General features: G+C 62.6%; 1 protein-coding gene across 1 annotated transcript; it reads right to left on the bottom strand.

Annotated features, from left to right (window-relative positions):
* Positions 1–939: 939 nt before the first annotated feature.
* Positions 940–16462, bottom strand: ONECUT3 (one cut homeobox 3; the record flags this gene model as incomplete). Its single annotated transcript, XM_082072156.1, has 2 exons — positions 940–1232; positions 15433–16462. 2 exons carry the CDS (start codon positions 16460–16462, stop codon positions 940–942), a joined length of 1323 nt encoding a protein of 440 aa, XP_081928282.1.
* Between the last annotated feature and the right edge of the window lie 4389 nt (positions 16463–20851).

The following is a 20851-nucleotide window of genomic DNA, read 5'->3' as shown; positions in this document are numbered from 1 at the left end:
CAATTTTCAAATACCCGATTTCTGTAGCTAAAATGTGCTTCTTTGACCTGCTTGGGCGGCAGGCGACGCGGTGCAGCGCGGTCCCGCCGCGGGGCTCGGGGACGCGCGGGCGCGGAGGCGGGCGGGCACGGCGACACGGCTCCTTCGCCGCCGAGTTTCTCTGGGAGGGGTCCGGGGACGGGTGGGGGCTCTCGTGGTGGGGGGGGGAGTGTGGGTGCTCTTGGGGGTGTCCTGGGCAGGGGGGTCAGAGGATGATGCCCATGGAGGAGACTGGGGCTACGGGAATGTCCTTGGTCAGGTTTTGGAGACCTTGGTGGGGGTGAAATACCCGTGTGTCCATGGCAGAGGGGGGCTGGCTGCTGTGGGGACCCCCCTAAACTTCGGGGACCATCTTCTCTCTCATCCCCCTCTGAACCACAGGGGGTTGGCCCTGGTTCGGTGGGGTTGTGCCAGAGCTCAGCCCCATGACCCCACTTCTTCTGTCTCCCCCACCTTCACCCCTCCACGTGGGAGCCGTTAGGGTGGCTGTGGCAGAGATCAAGGTTGGTGGGGGGATCAGGGGGTGCCCCTCTCCCCAGAGACCCTGGTGGGTGGTAAAGACAAGGTCCTGTGGTCCCCCAGGACCAGGGACACTTCCAATGCTTCCAAACAGCACCTTGTCCTCTCCCTCCATCCCACGTCACCCCTCGGGTTTCCTCCGAGCCCTCCTGGGGACAGAGCCGACCCGGCCGCAAACGCCGTCCCCGCTCCGGGAGGTGGCAGCAGGACGTGACACGAGGCCACGTCCAGGGGTGATGCCCAGCTGAGGGCTCGAGAGGCTGATGGACCCGCAGCATCCAAAAGCACCCAGCCCGGTGGGCTCGGGACGTGTGTGTGGGTCTGGGGTTGGCTTTGTCATGAGGAGGGTGTTCGGGAAGGGGCGGGGATGGCCAGGGGACATCATGCTTTGGAGAAAGTGCTTGTAGACGAAGAGGGGACTCCAGGGTTGGCGCCCGGCTCCTCCTGCCAGCGGTTCATACACCGCCGGCGGGCGTTCATGAAGAAGTTGCTGACGGTGTTGAGCTCCAAGCCCAGCTGCTGCGAGATGGTCATCTGCATCTCCTTGGACGGGCGCTTGTTCTCCTTGAAGATGGCGATCAGAGTGCGGCGCTGGAGGTCCGTGAAGACCAGCCGCTGCTTCTTGGGCTGCAGGCTCCTGTCTTTCTGCTGCTCCTGCTCTTTGCGTTTGCAAGCTAGACGTTCAAAAGAGAGAACAGGGCCATTAATTGGTGCTCGCCGCCCTGGTCTGCTTGCAGGTTTGCCCGGCTGTCTCCCAAAAACCAGGCTCTTCCCTCCAGCGAACCTGCTGCTTGTTGCCCACTGCTCCCTAAGCCACCTCCCTCCTTTTCCTCCCTGTCTGCTCAGATGGGACAACAGCCTCTCGTGACACCAGCCCAGGAAAGGCCTGGATGAAGCCCATCGCCTCTTCAGAGGCCCAAGAAAAGCCCAAGTTTCAGCCTCTCCAGCTGGGCCTGGGACTAAAGACCGACATGTCCCTGGAGAGATTCGCTGGGTGACAGATTTCAACTCATTTTCTTGGGCGCTTCCAGGAGCCGCTTCAACCCGGCGCGCGGAGCGGGGGCGCTGAGGCCGAAGGCCGCGGGGGCCGGCACCGGCTCCGCGGGTCCGTGGACAGGGCCTCCTCGGGACGGCTCCCTGCCCGCTGCACGCCCGCCCTCCGCGGCCGGGCCGAGCGCGGGACGGCAGCCGCGCGGCTGGGGACAGGAGGGCGGCTGAAGTAGCTCTTTTCTTGCTAGAGAACAAGCAAGGGGATTTTTCCCGATTCTCCTCTGGTTTTTCTTCAGCTGGCCTGCACTCCATGTCCTCTGCATCACCTTGAACTGACAGAAAGGATGATGTCCACCCAAAGCTGGGGAGATTTAGAGCTCAGCAAAGCGGAATAATTTATCCAACAGTGTGTTCTTGATTTCCCCATTTGTTGCTCGTCCCGTCCCCGTGCGGGTGATGGAGCCACCGGCTCTGCTCCCGCTGGGGCCGGGGCCAGGAGGCACAGCCAACAAACTCCCAAGCCCTGGTCCGGCCGGTCAGCGGGAGCGTCCCCCGTCCCACCCGCGCGGGCGCGAGCGCCGGGACAGCCAGCTCTGCCGCGCCGTCCCAGGGCACCTCCGAGAACGGGTTAGTGGAAACCTACCCTACGACCATCAGATGCTTGCAAAAAGAACAAACAAAAAAAGCCTTTGTAGAACATTTGACTTTTTTCCGGATGTGAATTTAAAAAAAAAAAAAATTAAAAGACCCGCCGGATTCCCCCCAAAACAAGGAACAAACAGAACAAGTCCCCCCCCAGTGTACACGCACATTGGGAAGAGCTTGTCCTTGCCCCACCGGACCCCTCGCCCCTGGTGTCCCCAACATGCTGGTGACACGCCCCCCCGTGTCAGCGGCGGCGCCGCTCGCTGCCGTGAGCGCGGCTCCTGCCACGCGCGGGGGCACCTGCGCTGTGCCTCCTACCAGGCACGTGTCACCGTGGGTGGGTACCTGCAGATACGAACGTACCCGTGGGGGTGGGGGGGCGTGGGGGCTGCGCTGCCCCGGCTGTAACCCCAGCAGAGCCGCGGGGTCCGGGTCGTCCTCCCGCCGTCCTGCCCGCTGGCGCCGGCGCTGCTGCGCGGCCGGCCCGGCACCCGCGGTTCAGCTCTTCCGCCTCACGGTCCCCACCTCCCTTCCAGTTTTAGGATTAATTATCACGAACCAGTGACCCATTAATAACTCGAAGCTCCGAGGCAAACGTCAGCCATCAGGGTCTTGCTGGTAACACCGATCCAGCATCAAACCGGTGCCGCTCGGACAGAGGTGACACCCAGCTCCGCGCCCCCAGGCCCCGTTATTTTTGGCCCGTGGCGCCTGCGTCCCACATTTCCTGTTGCGTGTTTATGTATGAATCTCTTTTTCTGCTGACGCAGCCCGACACCCCTCTTCCCCACTTCAATCTAATTACAGCTCCGCACACCAGGAATCGATAGTGATGCTGCTCAGATCTATTTACAGCGGCCACCACCCCCACGGATGATCTTGTTCCCATCCCTCGTGCCCCGGGCGCTGCTGTCCCGGGCGGGCTGGCAGTGGCCGTCCCCACGTCCCCACGTCCCCATGTCCCCACGTCCCCACGTCCCCACGTCCCTGCGTCCCCGCGTCCCCACGTCCCCACGTCCCCACGTCCCCGCGTCCCCACGTCCCCACGTCCCCGCGTCCCCGCGTCCCCGCGTCCCTGCGTCCCCGCGTCCCCACGTCCCCACGTCCCCCCGTCCCCACGTCCCGCAGGCGGGGGAGCCGCGGACGGGGCGGCTGGGGCGCAGCTCTGCCTCCCACCCGTATCAGCGCAGGGTCAGGCTTTTCTTTGTGCTTCAAAATCCCTTTTTTCCCCAAGTCCCAAACTCCAAACAACTCATCCTTGGCCTAACGCTGTTGCTGTGCCACGTCCCCCCAGGGCCTCTGGGCTGGCCATGGTCCGTGGGGACGGGGACGTGCTCCGGGGCACCTCCGGAAATCAGAAACATGGTTCTGGAAGGAGGGGGAACATTGGAAATGCTCCCTGGACATCCCCGCTCCTGGTTGTGGCTTTTGACCTTTTCCAATCAGGACAAACCTGTTTGAAGATGCCAAGCAGTATTTTAAGATCTGGTCTTATCGGGTGTGTAATACAGATGATCTCTGAACAATGTTAGAATTTAACAGCAATTGCAAAGTCTGGATGGCACATGCAAGACCTCTTCCAGGACAACATTTCTGCTTTTCTTCAAGTGTAAATGTAACTATGTAAGGGGTTCCTGCCCCGGCTCTGCCTCCGCGGCCGCGTGTCACGAGAGCATCTTTTCCTTGACTTAACCTTGACAGCTCCCAGCAAAATATCTCCCAAATCATTTCTAAAGGGACATAATAGAGACAATCTAATGGCCGCTGTTCAAAGCTGCGATTATGCTTCGCAGCGTGAACTCCGCGAAGCGTTTAACTGATACCTGATGGCTTCGCGGGCTTCCGCAGCCTGCCAGCCCCGGCTTCTCCATTGTACCCGCCAGCCTCTGCTTTCTCAGCCCCAGCGTGCTGTCCCTCTCCATTCGCTTGCAATACAACCTGTAATTTTCTGCCCACTTTGCTTAAGTGCTGGTGATTTGTTGAAATCACAAAAGACAGCCAGGGGCTTTCAGAGCTGCTGAAGGGAGGCTGGGGGATCAGCTTTTCTCTTTCTCTCCCTGTCAAATCAACTCGCAGGGGCGCAAGGGGACCAAGGGGACCAAGGGGCATCTGGATCGGCTCAGGGGCCCTGAGCAAGCTGGGCCGAGCCCAGTGCCTCGCACAGCAGAGCCTGGGCCTGAGTCGAGTCAACCTCGCAGCACCCGCTCCCTCAAGGCGGGAGAAGAGCCCGGATGACTCCAAAATGTGGGCTTGTTAAGAGCATTTCCTGTCTGCAGAGGTTTGATTTTTCACCTGCTTTTCTAGAGACTTTCATAAATGAAGACGTTGTGCCCAGCTCCGCTCTCCCCGGAGCCGGGCAAGCCGGGCTCGGCCCAGCTCATCACATCTGCTGGCACCTCTTCTCTTTCTAGCCCTTTTTCTGTGACCAAACTCCGCGGCTCCGTGTTGTCCCGGTGGCCAGTGCCGCTGTCGCGAGCTGCCCGGCGCTCGGGCTGCCGGACCCGAGCAGCTCCGCGCTCCCGTCCCCGGTCACTGTCACTTAGCCTGACGAGAGCAAATTGGTGCTAATGAAGTGCCGAGTCAGGCCGCGCGGGAGCCGGCGGCGCCGCGAGGGACGGCGGCGGCAGGGGACGGGGCGGCCGGCACCGTCCGCAGAGAACGAGGAGCGGGGACAACGCGGGGACACGGCTGGAAACCCCCAGACCCTGAAGTAACTTCTTGGAGCGAACGACACGTGCTCAAGCTCAGCTGTGGCACAAGAGCCCCTGCTGCGCAATCCAGGGGGAAAAAGGGGGTTTGGGGCTCGTTTCGTGCCACAATGTCAGGAAGAACCAAGTAACGCTGGACGCGGCCGCAGCTCCCGCGCGGACACCGCGCCGTCCCCGCCGGGCGGGCCAGGCTGGCGCCGCCGCGTTTGGGACGCGCCGAGTGCAGCAGCAGAGCCCGAGCAGGGACACCGGGCACCCCCGAGCTCCAGTGCACACCGAGGAGGAACCTTCCAGATTCGAGCCCCTTCCCCTGCCGGTCCCGCTCCTGGGGGTCCCGCTGCTCCGAGGGCAATTTCCAGCCCCACCGCCACGGATGCGCCGGCTCGGCTCCACGTGTGACCCAGCACAAAGCCACCTGTGTCACCAGGCAGCAGCCAGCATGGGTGACGCAGAACCATAGAACCATTTTGGTTGGAAAAGCCCCTCAAGATCATGGAATCCCACCGTCCCCCGACCCCGGCGAGACCCAGCCCGCCCCGCCGCCATTTCGGAGCGCTGGGCCCGCCCGGTGCCCCCCCGCACGGCGGCGAATGGTTTGTTCCAGCGCCCCCCAACCCGCAGCCACGATGCGCCGTCCCCGCCTCACTGGCGCCTCCCCGCGGAGGGACGGGCGCATTTTCCCCCCTCGGGGGGCGGGAGCAGTGGTACAGCTCGCCCCGCCCCCCTCGCCGCTGCCCAATGGCTCGTTGCGGCCGCCCCCCACCCCGATAGGCCGTTCCCACCCTCTCCCCCCCATCTCGGAGCGATGGGCCGTTCCAGCCGCCCCGCACATATGGGGCGCAACGGGCTGGAGCGGTCCACTCGCATCCCGGGACGGGGGGCAGGGGGGGGAACCTCCGCTTGCCCCATGGCTACCCCATTGCCACCCCCTCTAGTTCTGCATCGCTGCCCCATGGCTGCCCCATCACTGCCGCATCGCTGCCCCACAAACAACCTCATGGCTGCCCCGTTGTCACCCCTACCGTGCCCCACCAATGCCCCATTGCTGCCCCACCGGTTGCCACATCACCACCTCATCACCACCCCACAACCCACCCCACAGCTTCCCCACAGGCCATCACCCCCTGCCCATCTCCCCCCCACACCCAAACCCCCAGGGACCCACCGCCCCCCGGACCGAGCGCTGTGCCCCCACGCGCGTGGGGCTGGCGCGGCTGCGGCCGCGCTAAGCCAGTGGCTGTTAATACACCGCACGGCGTTATTAGTTCAGCTCCCAAGGTATTTCCCGCAGTAATTGCACTGATCTGCCAGGGATTACGTGCTGCCGCCGCAACGATGGATGATGTTTTAATTCCAGCCGGGCACCTCTGGGGAGGGCAGAGCAGGGCCCGAGACCCCCGAGCACGGACACATGAGCCCAGACACACACCCTGGCTGCTGAAATGGGGTAAAAGGGCTGCCCGGGTGAAGGGGGGACATAGAATCACAGAAACATTTCGGTTGGAAAAGACCTTCAAGATCATGGAGTCCAACCATTCCCCACCCCAGCACTGCCCCCTGTCCTGAGAACCTCCTGTCCGTCTGTCCAGCCCTCCAGGGATGGTGACTCCAGCACTGCCCTGGGCAGCCTGTTCAATGCCCCACAGCCCTTTGGGGAAGAAACTGTTCCCAGATCCAACCTCAACCTCCCCTGGCGCAACTTGAAGCCGTTTCCTCTGCTCCTGGCGCTTGTTCCTGGGGAGCAGCGCCCGACCCCCCTGGCTCCAAGCTCCTTTCAGGCAGTTCAGAGATCAGAAGGTCTCCCTCAGCTCCTGTTCTCCAGCTGAACCCCCCAGGTCCCTCAGCTGCTCCCATCACACTTGTGCTCCAGCCCCTCACCAGCTCCGTTCCCTTCTCTCCACTCTCTCCAGCTCCTCAAGCTCTTTCTTGGTGCGAGGGGTCCAGAACTGCCCCCAGGATTGGCGGTTTTTCCTCCCCAGGTCCCAGCGCAGGGACGGTCGCTGCCCTGGTCCTGCTGGCCACACTATTCCTGGTACCAGCCAGGATGCTGGTGTCCCCATGGCCACCTGGGCACACACTGGCTCATGTTCAGCCACTGTCACCAACACCCCCAGGGCCTTTTCCACCAGGCAGCTTTCCAGCCACTCTTCCCCCAGCCTGCGTCCAGAACCCTGGACTGCGCTGCACAACGGAACATCAGTTCCCTGGTTGGAGCTTGGCGCCTGGCATGGGGACACCGGCGATCCCGGTTGGGCTCCAGCTTCCCCCCAGGATGCTCCCGAGCAGCTGGGAAGGCCCTTCCCAACACCCAAATCACTGCTGGGGATGCTGTGCCCCCTGCGCTGCCCCCAGGTCCTGCTCCCAGCCCCCTCCAACGCTGCCCAACCGGGAGGGAAATTCCCGCAGGAAAAGGGCTTTTTCTTCGTCGCATCCGAACACAGCAGAGGAACTTCCCCCACAACGCTACCTTTAAAAATTACCCCCACGCAGAGCTGTTCCTTTTGGTAAAGTAGCAATTAATCACGGCAAGTATGGGATGGATTTGTAATCAGCTCCCCCACCCCCATTTCCCAGCCCTGGGTATTTCTCCTGCCCCGCCCCCCCCGGCATGTGCAGGGCTGGGGCCAGTGCAGCCAATTGATCCTGCTGGGTCGATTTTATTGAAACTCCCACGAGTGGCTTTAACTGCGTGTTGGATATTGCTGGCACATCAGTTTGATGGCTACGTGACCGGCGGGGAGCTCGCGGGCTGGGTCACAGTGGGGAACAAAGGGGATGGGGCTGCAGGAGGGGGGATTAATCCCCATGGAGCTGGGCTGTTCCCCGGTTGTTCCCTCGAGTTCCCTGGGGCTTCTCCCCAAAGGTAACGGAACGTCTTGAGGGGAAGGGTTTGGGGCTTCAGGCATGGGGAATGGTTTTCTTGGCCAGATTTCAAAGGAAAAGGAAAAGGAGAACGAAAGGGAAAAGGAAAACAGTTAAATTCTGGGGGGTCCCCTCAGGTGACACTGAAGCCCAGCACTGCAGTGCCACCGTCCCAGCCTCACCCTGCAATACGGGAGCTGGATGGGGATGGGGAAGGGATCCCCCCATCTCAGGGGGGCTTTGGAAGCGCAAACCACTGCGGCACCAACCCCAGCACTTTTTGGAGCATCATATTTGAGCCAAACTGGGCCAGATGCTGCCCCGGGTCCTGCTGGCCCACCCAACAAGCCACCATGGGGGGACGCTGGGTCCAGGGCACACCAAGATCCCTCAAAAGATGGGAAAAAATACCGAATATGGGCAGATTTCTGGGGAAATCATGAGTGGCACCGGCGGGGATGGGAGGATGTGACTCTGCTGGCGGGGCCATCACCACACGAGTCCGCGCGGCCCGGCGCCGCGGCAGGCGCCGAGCACCGGGGTCTGCAGCGCTCTGCGCGGAACGGCCGCCACCGGCGGCAGAGCGGGGCTGCTGATGCCTCTGTCAGCCCCTGATACCATCACCTGTCAGCAGCTCCTGGCGCATTTGAAATTTATCCCTAATGGAGAGCATTTGCTCGTTACCTGCTCTGTATCGGCCCAGGCAGCGTCCTCGCTGCATCGCTGCGCGTCTCAGCGCGTCACCTCTGCTGCATCCCCCCCACGGGTACACGTTGGGGGTACATGGGTGTCCATCCTTCCGCCACGCAGCACCTCCAGACCCATTTTTGCCCCAGCAAAGCATTGCCTTCTCCGTCCTTAACTTCACCACTTATGAAATGCCTTGAGCCCCATTAAATCAGTTTTAAATAATTTCTGGACCTCCTCGCCTTGAAGTGCAGGAACCACCGGGACTCAGAGTAACGGTGCATATCCCTAACAAAATATATATATATATTAAGGTAGAGTTATGAAGGCCATTCTTGAAATCCTAGCCATGTCCATTGCAAAGGTGCCTCATTTAATATTGGGTCTTTATTTTTTAAATGTCCTGGCCCCTCTTTCCAGCACCAGAGGACCCAGGTTGCCTTTGTTTTGCTATTTTTGAACAGCCCCAAATGTTTTACAATCCACCCTCCACCTCCCCTGTCTGACCTGCCCCGGTTTGAATCTTGCCGGAGATGCTCTCTGCCGCTCGAGGGGGTAACAAGGTTTTTGAATTTCTGTTTAATCAGCAAAATCTTGCCGCTCGGTGGCCACGGGCCCGCACGGGGCCACTAACAAACGCACTCGGCTGCCAAACCCTTCTGCCGGTTCCTCGGCGCTCCAGCACGGCCCCCCATCGCTCCTGTTGCACCCACCCGGCAGCGCTTTTGGCTGTGGGTGGGTGAGCTGGAGAAGAACAGTTTTGCTCCAACTTCCCTTTTTTGGCCAGTTTTCAAAGGCAGGGGCCGAGCCTGGCGCTCTGCGCTGCTGTGGGTGCTGTGCAGGAGTAGGGCCAAGAGCACATCCCACCTTGACGGGACACATCCCGGCTTGCTTGAAGCCTCAGCTTGATGCTGAGCCACAGGATTTGTGCATCTCAGCTCCAAAAAGGGATCTGGGGCCGAACCATGTGGGTGCGTTGATGTGGGGTGATGCCGGATCTAATGCCTCCACCCGTACTCAGGGTGCTGGGTTCTCTCTGCCCAAGCCTTGCTGAGAAACCCCAGGGAACCAGGCAGCAAGTGGGGAAAACTCCTCCCCTACAACCAGCAAAGCGCTGGGGCTGGGGGTGACGGGTCCGGCAGCAGTTCCTGGTGCAACAGAAACAACCCGTCCTAAAGCAGCAGCATCCCGAACCGCGCCCCAAGGTCTGGGGGGGACAGGTCGGCTCTCGCCGAGCTGCAAATCCTTTGGGGCTCTGGTGGGGCTTTTTAAATGGTTTTTGATTTTTTCTCTAACGTTTTTGTTGGTGTTGCACAGGGGCTGTTGCACCCTGCCCCGCACCCAGGAGGGTTCCGCAGGGGATTTCTGGTTCCCCTCTGCCCCACAGGGAGCCCCCGCACCCAGGAGGGTTCTGCAGGGGATTTCTGGCTCCCTGCGCCCGGGCGATGCTGCGGGGACGTGGGGAGGCGAGGTGCCGTGCCCAGGGCGCCCGGGCCCTGTCTCTGCTCTCCTGCCTTCATCATCCCTCCTCTTCCTGCAACCGCGTCTGAGCAGAATGAGAAAATATTGGATTTGTTTCCTGGAGAAAAAAAAATAAAATAATAATAAAAAAAAATCCAATATTCTGTCTGTGATTCCAGACTCCACGCCTGGTTGTGGCAGGAAAATGCTGTAAATCTCCCCTTCCCCACCGGTCAGAGAAGAAAGACCGATTTTCTTTTAATACTCTTATTTTTTCCGCTGGTTTCCGCCCCATCGCTCGCAGGCAGCTCCGCAGTCTCTGTGTTGACCAGGGCTTAAACCTGCTCTCCCAGCTGCCCCGACCCCGGGAAGTCGCCTCGCACACCCTTCCCAGCAGCTCCCAGGCAGCGGCAATGAGATTTTAATAGATGTATTTTCAAATTAGTTCTGGGCCTTTCAAGACTTATCAGTTAAATGAGGTTTTTCAAATTGATTCAAAGGTCACTCGGAGAGTTTTCTCTTCTCTGTTATCTCTCCCTTATGGTTTCAGTGGCAATTGACAGGACGGAGAAAAAAAACATCACCCCAGGTTGTACACCAGAAAGAAAGAAAAAACCCCCAAACAACAAAACCGCGCCCGAAAATGAGTCGGGCCCCGGCGCAGGCTCCGCTCTGGGCTGGGGGGTCCGAGCAGGTGAGCGGAGCACGGCGGGGAATGTGGGGGAGCCGGACCCCACGGACACGGGTGGGCTGCACCCCGCGCTGCCGCCCCGCACAGAGGGGAGGTTATTTCCTCCTGAAGGGGGCTGGAAAAACGCGATTTAATATTTAACCGACGGGAGGTTTATTGGCCCTTTCTGACGCGCAGATTAGGAGCAAACAGAGAAACAGCCGCGGGCGGAGCGGGGCGGCCCCGGCGCGCTGATAAGGGCGGTGCGGAGCCGGGTGCGGTGCGGGGCGCGGTGCGGAGCCGGGTGCGGTGCGGGGCGCGGTGCGGAGCCGGGTGCGGTGCGGGGCGCGGAGCCGGCGGTGCCTGTTCCAGGCGGGCGGCTCCGCGCCGGCGGAGAAAGTTGCCTGTCATTAACGTGTTAAAAATACATATATATAATAAACCAATCATAATAATTTAAGAAAAATTTGAGATTTTCTTTTCCAAAGAGCAAAAGCGGTTTCTGTCCTTTCTCGCTCTTTCTCTTTGTACTTTCCCGAGCGGACCCCGCGCCGAGCTGGGAGCGCTGGGCGCTTGGAGCCCCAAACTCGCCTTTTCCCCCATTTTATGGCGGAGAAATAATTCGCTCTCCAGCCTACAAACCTCCCCCGGCCGAGCAGCGTTTTCCGCGTCGCCCCTCGGACAAGCGCGGATCGAAAGCAGCGAAACCGTCCGTGAATTCCCGCCGCTCCCGTGGGCCGGAGCCGCGGCCGCTGCCCGGGGCCGGGTGGCCCCGCCGCCCGGTGGCCCCGCTGCCCGGTGGCCCCGCTGCCCGGTGGCCCGGCCGCCCGGTGGTCGCGGGCAGGAGGAGCCGTCGCTGCCCAAAGTCGTTTGTAAGAGGCTGAAACTGAAACACAACTCGTGAAAAAATAAAAAATCGCGAGTTTTTACGCGGCGCAAACTTGTCCCCGATTCTGGCAATTCTGTGTCTTAGTTCGCAGTATTAATTAGCGGCATTAATTATTTGCTTTGTCAAAGTTCTCGGGCATTTGCCTTGGCCCAGTCCCGCGATCGCAGTTTGGGGTGGTTTTGGTGGGTTTTTTCTTGTATAACGACGGTTCGTTCTGCAGCGGAGATTCGCTCGAGAGGGAAAGCCCAGGGTGGAGAGGGAATAACATTTTAAAGAAAGGAAACGAAAGGAAACGAAAGGAAAATAAATTAAAATTAAATAAAATAAAGAAAAATAGAAGAAGAAGGAAAGAAGGAGAGGAAAGGAAAAGGAAAGGAAAAGAGAAAGGAAAAGAGAAAGGGAAGGGAAAGGAAAGGGAAAGTGAAATGAAAAGGGAAAAAAGAAGGAAAGGAAAGGAAAGGAAAGGAAAGGAAAGGAAAGGAAAGGAAAGGAAAGGAAAGGAAAGGAAAGGAAAGGAAAGGAAAGGAAAGGAAAGGAAAGGAAAGGAAAGGAAAGGAAAGGAAAGGAAAGGAAAGGAAAGGAAAGGAAAGGAGGAAAGGAAAGGAAAACGAAATCAAAACAAACAAAAAAAAAAAAAAAAAGAGAACGAAAACCAGGACAAAGACAAAAGGAAAACTGAAAAGAAAGGTGAGAGACGGGAAAAGAAGATGTAAAAGGAGGGAACGAACAGGCTCGGGAGCGCTGCCCGGGGCCCCGGCCCAGCCCGCGGGTCCCTCCCGGCCGCGGTCCCTTCGCTGCGCGCCACGGGAACCACTTTCGCGCAGAAACACCGATCCCGGATGTCGCGGAGCCCACTCGGGACCGCGCTGGCTCTCCTGGGCCGGCCTCACAGCCCACCCCTGGCCCAAACGCGGGGGAGTTTTCTCGCACAAACACGTCTCGGGGAAAAAAACACGGGAGGATGGATCAGCCGAGCGGTCACTCGAGTTCACGGCGAAGGAACGCGGGGAGCTGGGAGCCGTCTTGTCACGAAAGGGACACAACGACGTTGTCACCCTCCCAAGAAATAATCGCGAGTGAATTTCCTAGTCCTGAGTGTCAGAATAAATCCGTGACGAGGAGCGGGTTTTCACCTGAGGGGATTCCCACAGGATGGGAGCGCACCCCACAGACACGCGTGGTGGGAGGGCACCCAGGGACACGCATAGTGGGAGGGCACCCACCACCCCCCGCGGACACGCAGGGATGGGAGCGCAGGAGCGCAGCCGCTTCCCGCATGATCCCACGAAAACGAAGCCGGTGCCTTTTTCACCTCCAGGACACGGGGACCGGGATGGCGACGGGGGGTGTCACGGGTGGGGGCTCGGAGCCACGTTCTGCCGTGCAGGGACTCCCAATGGTGACACGGTGGGAGCTCCCCGGCACCCACGGGCCCCCGCAGGCCTCGTGGTGGGGGGGGTCACGAAGTTTGTAGAGCTCCATCTGGGACGGGGCGGCGGCGGCTGAGGCCGTGACAACGGGTCGCAGAGATGGATGGCCCGAGGGGACGGGACGGGCACCGCCAGCTGCTGCCCAGATGTTTCCCCGTGGGACTCCCCTATTTTGCCGAGCCCCAAGGATGGAGTGGAGCCGGAGGGAACTGCAACACCCCCGGCTGCGGCGCTGCCCAGGTCCCGGCTGAATAATTAATGGTTCATCTGCGGACGGGGCGGCGAGAGAGGGAACTGGAGTGGAAAGAGGAGAAAAGCGGCAATTGCCATTTATAGGGGCCCGGCGTGTTTATTGATCCGCGATTTACTGACTCGGACTAATCTATCAGATGTGCTCCAGAAACCGGGACTAGATCAGGACCAGAACTAGGACCGGGAATACGAGGAGAAGCCCAGTCCTTGTTTCCTCCGTTCAGCCGATGGCTGCCCAGGCAGGGAAGGGGTCGCAGCCCTCCGGTCCCTCCAGCCCCTCAGGCCGCGAAAGACAAGCAGACGCGACGGGCGGCCCCGGGGTGGGTCGAGTTGGGGCGAAACCGGCTGCATCCATGGGGGAGGCCGGGCACGGGCCCCCCACAGCGTGGCCCCCTCTCCTATAACCCCGTTCCTGGGGGCAGCCGGATCGGAGCTGAGCCTGCGGGGCTTAAACCTGCCCCACGGCCGAAGGAACGAAACGGCGGGAGGAGCGAAACGAAAGCGGGTCCCAGCAGGGCGACAGCGGGGCCGTGAGCCGAGAACAAAGCGGCCGGGCCCGGGGAGACCGTGGGGAGGTCGGTGTGGGTGCCCCCACCCGGAGCTGGGGCCCGGCCGATCCCCCCCACGGGCCGCTCGGGGCGGCCGCAGCTCGGTCCTGCGTGGGGATCGACGGGGGCGAATTCACGGCCCAGTTTTACGGGATTCAACGCGGGCGAATTCATGGCGCGGTGCTCGGTTTGTTGTTTTGGTGTCTTTTTTTTCCTGTCTTCACAGAAAGCAAACAATTAAAGCCTGTCCTCCAACGAGCCCCTCGGGCCGAGGAAAACTCGGCGCTGGGGAATAAAAACCATTTTGGGGAGAATAAACCTTCCACGACGCCGCGGCGGGCGCGGAGCGGTGGCAGCGGGGCCGGAGCCCGAGCGGGGCCGGGGGACCGGGACCTCCCCGGGCCCGCCCGAGCCGCATTTTTATCATCACCATCACAGTTATTATTTCAAATTTTGGTGAGCCAGAAACCAGCCACCCGCTGCTCAATTAGCCCGAACAACGGGGGCATTAAACGGCCGATCGCGGCAGTGTTTAAATCTTTATTTACCAGAACCTTGTAAAGCCAGGAACAATTTGCATTCTATTAACTGCTTTTCAATAGGGCATCGACTGGAACTAAAAGATGCCACTACCCTGCCCTAATTAAAGAGCAACTGAATTACACTAAATACATATGAACGCCGCTCTCCTCCATAAATAACGGCGGGTCCTCGCCGTGCGCAGCGCCCGGCGGGCCGGACTCTGCCCGGCCCCACGCAGAGCTTGCATTTATTTACAAAATAAAAAATAACCATACAAGGGCGCTTTTTACCCCACGGCCACCCCACCTCGGCCCCGCGGAGCCCAGCGCGGAGGAGCCCGGGGGACGAAGGGCCGGAGAGGCTTTGGGGGTCGGGGGATGGCGGGTCGGGGATGTTCCTCATCCCCTCCCGCGTGGAGCCGCGACCCCTGCCCGACCCCCGCAGCCATAGCGCGGCCGCGCAGCAAAACCGCGTTTCTCCGGCAAATCCTCGGCCCTGAGGCCGGACGAGCCCCTGCGGGGGCGGCAGCGGGGAACGGCGCACCGCCGCGCTGCGCTCCGCACCCGCGGTGCTTCGGGCCAGAACCGGCCCCCGCCCAGGCCGGGAACCGGGGGTACGGGAGGGTTCCTTCTTTCTCCCGAGTGCCCTGGAGGGAGCGGAGCGCAGCCCCGGCGCGGCCCGGGCCCGGTTCCCGGCGGGGAGCGGTGGGACGGACCGGAGCTTCCCCAGCGCGCGGCTCCGGTACCGAGCGGCGCCGTCAAACGAAGCGCGAAGGAGCAACACGAACGGCCCCAGGGCCGCGGCGCAGCCCTCACCCACGGGCGGCAGGGAGCGCGGGCGGGGGACCCGGGAGCCGGTTCGGCAGGCGGGATCGAGCGGCAAATCACCGCCGGGGCTCGAGGCCGCCGAACGGGCGGTGGGAGCCGGCGGGCAGCGCCGGACAGCCCCCGGCTCCCCCCACTCGGAATCCCTCGCTTCGCGCTGGCAGAAGCAGGCCCGGGGAGGGGGCATTCGTCTGAAATATAATTCGCCTGAAATACAATTTCCTTCCCTCTCTTCTAAAGGCTTCAGGTCGGGTCGGTAACACCCGGCCGAGCCGAAGCTCGAGATGACAGTTTGAGAGCGAGGGGTCCCCACGCGTGTTCGCAGCACCCACCCACCCAGAGGTTTGGGGCGGGCGGCTGTGTGTGCAGCCCGCGCCGTGCCCTACCTGCCAGCCTGAGCGCCGACATCCGCTGAAATTCCGGCTCCTGCAACCATTTCCACATCCTCCGGAAAGTCTCCCGGCCCGACTTGAGCTTACTCCAGGGCTTGGGGTTCCGCAGCAGGTCCGAGAGAGTCCCCTGGGAGCGGCACAAGATCCTCTGTGCGAAGATCGCCTGCGGGATGCTGTAGCGCTTCAGCTCGGCCGTGATCCGCTGAGCCACCTCCTTGGTGTTGATCTCCTCTACCTGCCCGGAGCCTCCGGGCTGGGAGCCGGTGGCCGAGGCCTGGCGCTCCCGCTCGCCCAGGAGGGAGCCGCCGGGCTGGGGGTGCGGGTGGCCGTGCGGGTGCATCCCGTTGAGCGGGGGCATCATGGCCGAGCTGGGCGCCGCCAGCCCCCGCGCCAGGTGCTCCTCGCCCCGGGACAGCATCGCGGCGTGCGAGTCGAAGCCGTTGGGCGAGAGCATCTTCTCGTTGGACAAGTGACCCCCGGGACCGTAGGGGGCCAGCGGCTGCTGGGCGTTGTGCAGACTGCCCAGCCCGTTGGGCAGCGGCGACAGGGGCTGCCCCATGGCCGGCATGTCCTTGGGGTAGTGGCTGTAGAGGTTGCCCATGGAGGCCAGGCTCCGTTCGTCGCGCATGAGGGTGAAGCTGCCGCTCACGTTGCCGGCCAGGCGCTGGTGCGGGTGGTGGTGGTGATGGTGGTGGTGCGGGTGGTGGAACTTCTCCGAGACGGTGGAGATTGGCGGCAGGTGCTGCAGGGGCGTCAGCGTAGTGTAGGTGCTGCTCAGGCTCATGCCGGAGGGTGACTCGCAGGACATGCTCATGGCGGGGTGCAGCGGGGTGGCCAGGCTGTGCTCGGAGCGGTAGTCGCCCCCCTCCAGGATGGAGGCCATGCCCGAGACCATGGCGGGCCGGCCGTGCGGCACCAGGTTGCGGTGCGAGCCCTGCCGCCCGTGCGCCGGGCTCAGCAGCTCGGCGGGCTGCGAGTGCGGGACGCCGTGCAGGCTGCCCAGGTTCTCCATCGCCAGCTCCATGGTGGCCGCCAGGCTCTGTCGCTGCCTCGCCCGCTCGTTCGCTGCCTTCCTCCCCCACCCCCCCCCGCCGCCGCCTCCTCCTCCTCCTCCACTGCCGCCCCCCCTCCCCTCCCGCGCCGGCTGCCCGGATTAATTCAGAGTCCGCGCTCGGGGGGATCGATCTCCGGCGCCCCGCGGTCAGGCCAGCATGATGCACCGCGCCCGCCCGCCCCAGCCCGCCTCGGAGCGCTGCGGCGCGGGGGCTGCGGCCGGGCGCGGAGCGGGGAGCGGGGCGCGGAGCGGGGTGCGGTGCGTGCGCTCGGGGCGGCTGCGGCGCCTCGGCCGCCGGCTCCCGGCAGCCTCGCTCTGGGCCGCGGCGTGACGTCAGCGCCGCCCCGCCCCCCCCCCGCCGAACCGAGTCCGCCCCCCCCCCCCCCCAGGCTCTCCCGGTGAGGAGGGGGGCAGGACGGGGTGACCGCGGAGCGCAGCCGGCGGCACCCGGCACACGGCGGGGCCGCACCGCGCCTGCACCCCCAACCCCCGCCGAGGTGACTCCTTCGCACTGTGGTGACCCCCGCACCGGGATGACCCTCCCCATAGCGGGTGCTCTGTCTGCAGCAGAGCGAACCCCCCCCGCCCCCAGGTGACAGGCAACACCCAGCGCGCACCTGGCGGTGCTGAACGACGCTGCCCACCTGCGCCCCCCGCACACCTGGCTGACGCCCCTCACCCCTTCACCCCCTCCCCCGCCCCGTGCACACGTCTAGTTGACCCCACCCCCGGATACGTCTGTCTCCAGGACCCTCCAACACCCCCCCAAACTTGGCCGCCCCTTCTCCCAAGGGCTTGGCCCTCAACTACCCCGAACACGCATGTCCCCGCAAATCCGTGTTTCCCCACGCGTGTCCCCAGCATCGCCACCTTTCTCCCGCCCCCACGGCGGGCACTACCTCCCGTTCCCGGGCAGCGGGGCTACCGGGAGGTGGGGGATTGCCTTGACACGGGGGGGCGGTGACAGAGACACGCGTGGGGCAGCACACGGCACTGTGCTGCAGGGCCCTGGGCAGCTGTGGTGGAGAAAGGGAAACGGGAAAAAGGAAAGAGGGAAAGGGAAAAGGAAAATTGAAGGCGAAAAGTGAAAGGGAAAACCGAAAGGGCGAATGGAAAGGAAAAATGGAAAGAGAAAGGGAAAACGGGAATGGAAAACAGAAAGGGTAAACGGAAAGGGAAAAGGAGGAAGACGAGAAGAAGGGACGACACAAGCCGAGTTTAGGCCGCCGAACGGGCTGGATCTCGGCGCGTTTCCAGCCGGCCCGCGCACCGAGCCGGGCTTCCCCCCGCGAGGGGCTGCGGGCAGCGCCGGCGGCTCCGGGCGAGCTCCGGCTGCAGCGGCGCTGGCATCCCGGCCGTGCTCAGCTCTCCAGGCCGGGACGCGCCCGTTTCCCAAGATTTATTGAACACACCGAAAAACAAAACCCCAAAATGAAATCTGTAGTTTCTGGCGGGTGTGCCCGGCCACTCCCGCTCGGTTCCCGGTCACCGCCGGGCTCCAGGGATCGTCCGTCGAGCCCGGGAGCTCTGGTGGGGGGCAGGAGCAGGTCCCTGCTCTCCCGGGGGCCGGAGCCGCGGGCCGGTGCTCGGGGTGTCACCCGCCACCGGGCTTCGCATTGAATAATGCAGCGAAAATTATCAGTCTCTCCCAGCTTAGTGCATTATAAGTGAACCCATCCCAACACATCCATCCCATCCCATCCCATCCCATCCCATCCCATCCCATCTATTCCCTTCCATCGATCCCATCTCAACCATCCCAACCCATGTCTTCCCATCTTTCCCATCCACCTCGTCCATCCCACCCCATCTCATCCCACCCCGCCCCCGAGAAGTCGCTTAAGTGCCCAATAAAATAAAGCCCCACAGGTTCCCGGGACGCGGGTGCAGGGAGTTCACCCGTGGAGCAGAGGATGAACCGGGGGGAGGGCGAGGGTCCCTCCTCAGCGGCTTTTCAGTAACCCCCTTATACCGCGGTCAGGCCCTGCCGAGCCGGGATGTGTGAGGAGGAATCCGTTCCCCCTCGGTCCGTGTCCCGTTCCCAGCTCTCACTCCCGGTGCGTCCCTGCCGGGAGGATCCGCAGGCCGTGAACGGGACCCGGAAACCGGGGGACAGCCGCGTCCCGGGGGGTCCGGAGGAGATGCGAGGTCCCCGATATCCAGGTGAGCTGGGGGGAGAGCTTCCAGGTAGGTAACGGGACACGGAGCGGGCAGGGATGGGGAGGGGGGTCCCGGAGCCGGACAGGGGTGGTGGGAGCCGGGCAGGGGTTGCCTGTAGCCCGGCAGCACCAGAGGATGCTGGGGACGGGGGGTGTCGAGGTGCGCAGCGAGGAGGAGGTGGGGAACAAACCAAGGATGAAGCAGCCGCGTCTGGAAGGGTTTCATTGAGTGTAATAATGGCGATAGTGCATCGACCGGCCCATCGACCGCCCATCGATAGTTCTATCCCTGCAGCTGCCCAGCGCGCCCGTCATCCCGCACCGCGCCCGCACGCCGGGCTCACCGCCTCCCAGAACCGCCGGGCCCGCAGCACCGGGGCCCCCCCGGGGCAGGCGCTGAACTCTGCCCTCCGCCGAGCTCTGCACCGAGCAAACAACAAAAAAGAGAGAGACTTTTTAGTAATTAGTGCGACATAATTGAGTAATGCGGTCGCTCCGCGTCCCCCCTGCCCCCCGGTTCTTCCCCGATCGATGCAATATCATTAGGCGAGAGGCACCGAGACACGCGGGGCCGGGGGAGCGGGGAGGCGGCAGCAGCTCCCCGGGCCGGACCGCGGGATCCGGCCCCGAGCCGCCGCGAGTGTGTGTGAGCCCGGCGGGGTTTTCTGCCTCCGCGGTGGCCCCAGTCCGGGGAAGCCCCTCGGAGCGCCCAGAGGCGCTGACGATGGGCCGGGGCGCAGCGCGGGGGAGAGGCCCGGTCTCCATTCGCCAGCTGGATGCTATTGATCCCTTCCCTCGCCTCTCTTTCTTCCTGAGCTCCCTCTCCCTATTTAATTCCCATCCTCCCTGCTCCTCCGCAGCCGCTCGGGCAGCGCTCCGAGAGGAGCCGGGCAGTGCCGGCACCCGGTAAGTGCGGAGGGGGAGCGCGGGCCCAGGGCAGCCTCCACCCGCCCCCCAACCCCTCCCGCAGCCCCACCAGAGGCATCGACTGCTTCGCTTACACGGGACGAGCGGGGAGGCGCAGCCGGACGGACCCAGTCACCCCTTCCTCCCAAACCCCCTGCCCGCTCAGCCGCCCCCGGCTGCGCCTCGCTGACCCCCGCGGGAAGCGGGGCTGCCCTCACCGAAGACGCGGCCCCGCTCCCGGCCGGCCCGGGCAGGGGGCGGCGGCAGCGGCCGGTGTGCGGGAGGCAGGACGCGCGTTGCCGCCCGTTCCTTGCCCGCACCCGGCCCCCGGCGCTGCGCCGCTGCGCTTCACCCCGGTTGGTTTGCGTTCAAATAGTTTTTTTATTTATTCGCCCCCCTCACTTAGGAACCGCTCGAAAGCCCAAACGACACGGCCAGAAACGTCCCCAGAGGAGCGGGCGCGCACCCGCGGGCACTATCCACTATTCCTTGCAGCCGGCGACCAGGTACAGGGCAGGAGATAAAACCATTTTGTTTTTCCGGACAGGGAAGAAGGAGCCGGCAACGTGGCTCCCGCATATCCCGCCATAGCCCTGCCCCTATAGGAGCCCAAGTTCCTTAACTTTCTTTAAGGTTTCAAAATAACAGCACCATCGCCTGGCAGGTGAATTATTTAGTGCCTATAGATTCCTCGCAAACCCTTTCATTTCGGTTCCAAATCTTCCCCAGCCCAGCTTTTGCCTATGGATGTCTCGATTTTACAACAATCAAGCGGGAGGCAAAGAGCGTGGCAATTTCTGCTAATCGATTTTCCATACAATGGGCCCCAGATGATGTTTTAAAATGTGAGAAACTAAAATGTGTTGGTTTAAATAAGACTTTTGCAATCAATAGCTTTTTAAAGAGGGACTTTGATACCGGTTCTTGAAGGGGATTCAAAAGCCTTCCCTTCCAAAACAAAACAAAGCAGGAAAAAGAGCGACACCGGAAAAGTTCCGCCCGGATTTGGGGTTATTAAAGCGGAATATGGGGAAAGTAGCTTCAAGGGGCGCAGCGCTAGGACGGAAGCCCCGGTCCCGCCGGTCCCGTTGCGCGCCCCCGCCCTGGGGCTCCGCGCGGCTCCGCGTTACCCCCGCGCACCCCCGGGCCGCACAGGCGGGTGTAGCCCCGCACCTTCGCCCTCCTCCCCCCCCCCGGCCTCTCCTGTATTTTCGGGTGCGATTTACCCTTCCCCGGCGGCTCCGCGGCGCTCAGCACGGTGCGCCGGGTTTGCGGCGCTTCGGGCAGGAATCCA

This window comes from Streptopelia decaocto (genome assembly GCF_964273445.1).
Source record: "Streptopelia decaocto genome assembly, chromosome: 24".
NCBI lineage: Eukaryota > Metazoa > Chordata > Aves > Columbiformes > Columbidae > Streptopelia > Streptopelia decaocto.
Note: the sequence above shows the minus strand (reverse complement) of the source record. Positions and strands in the feature narration are given on the sequence as shown.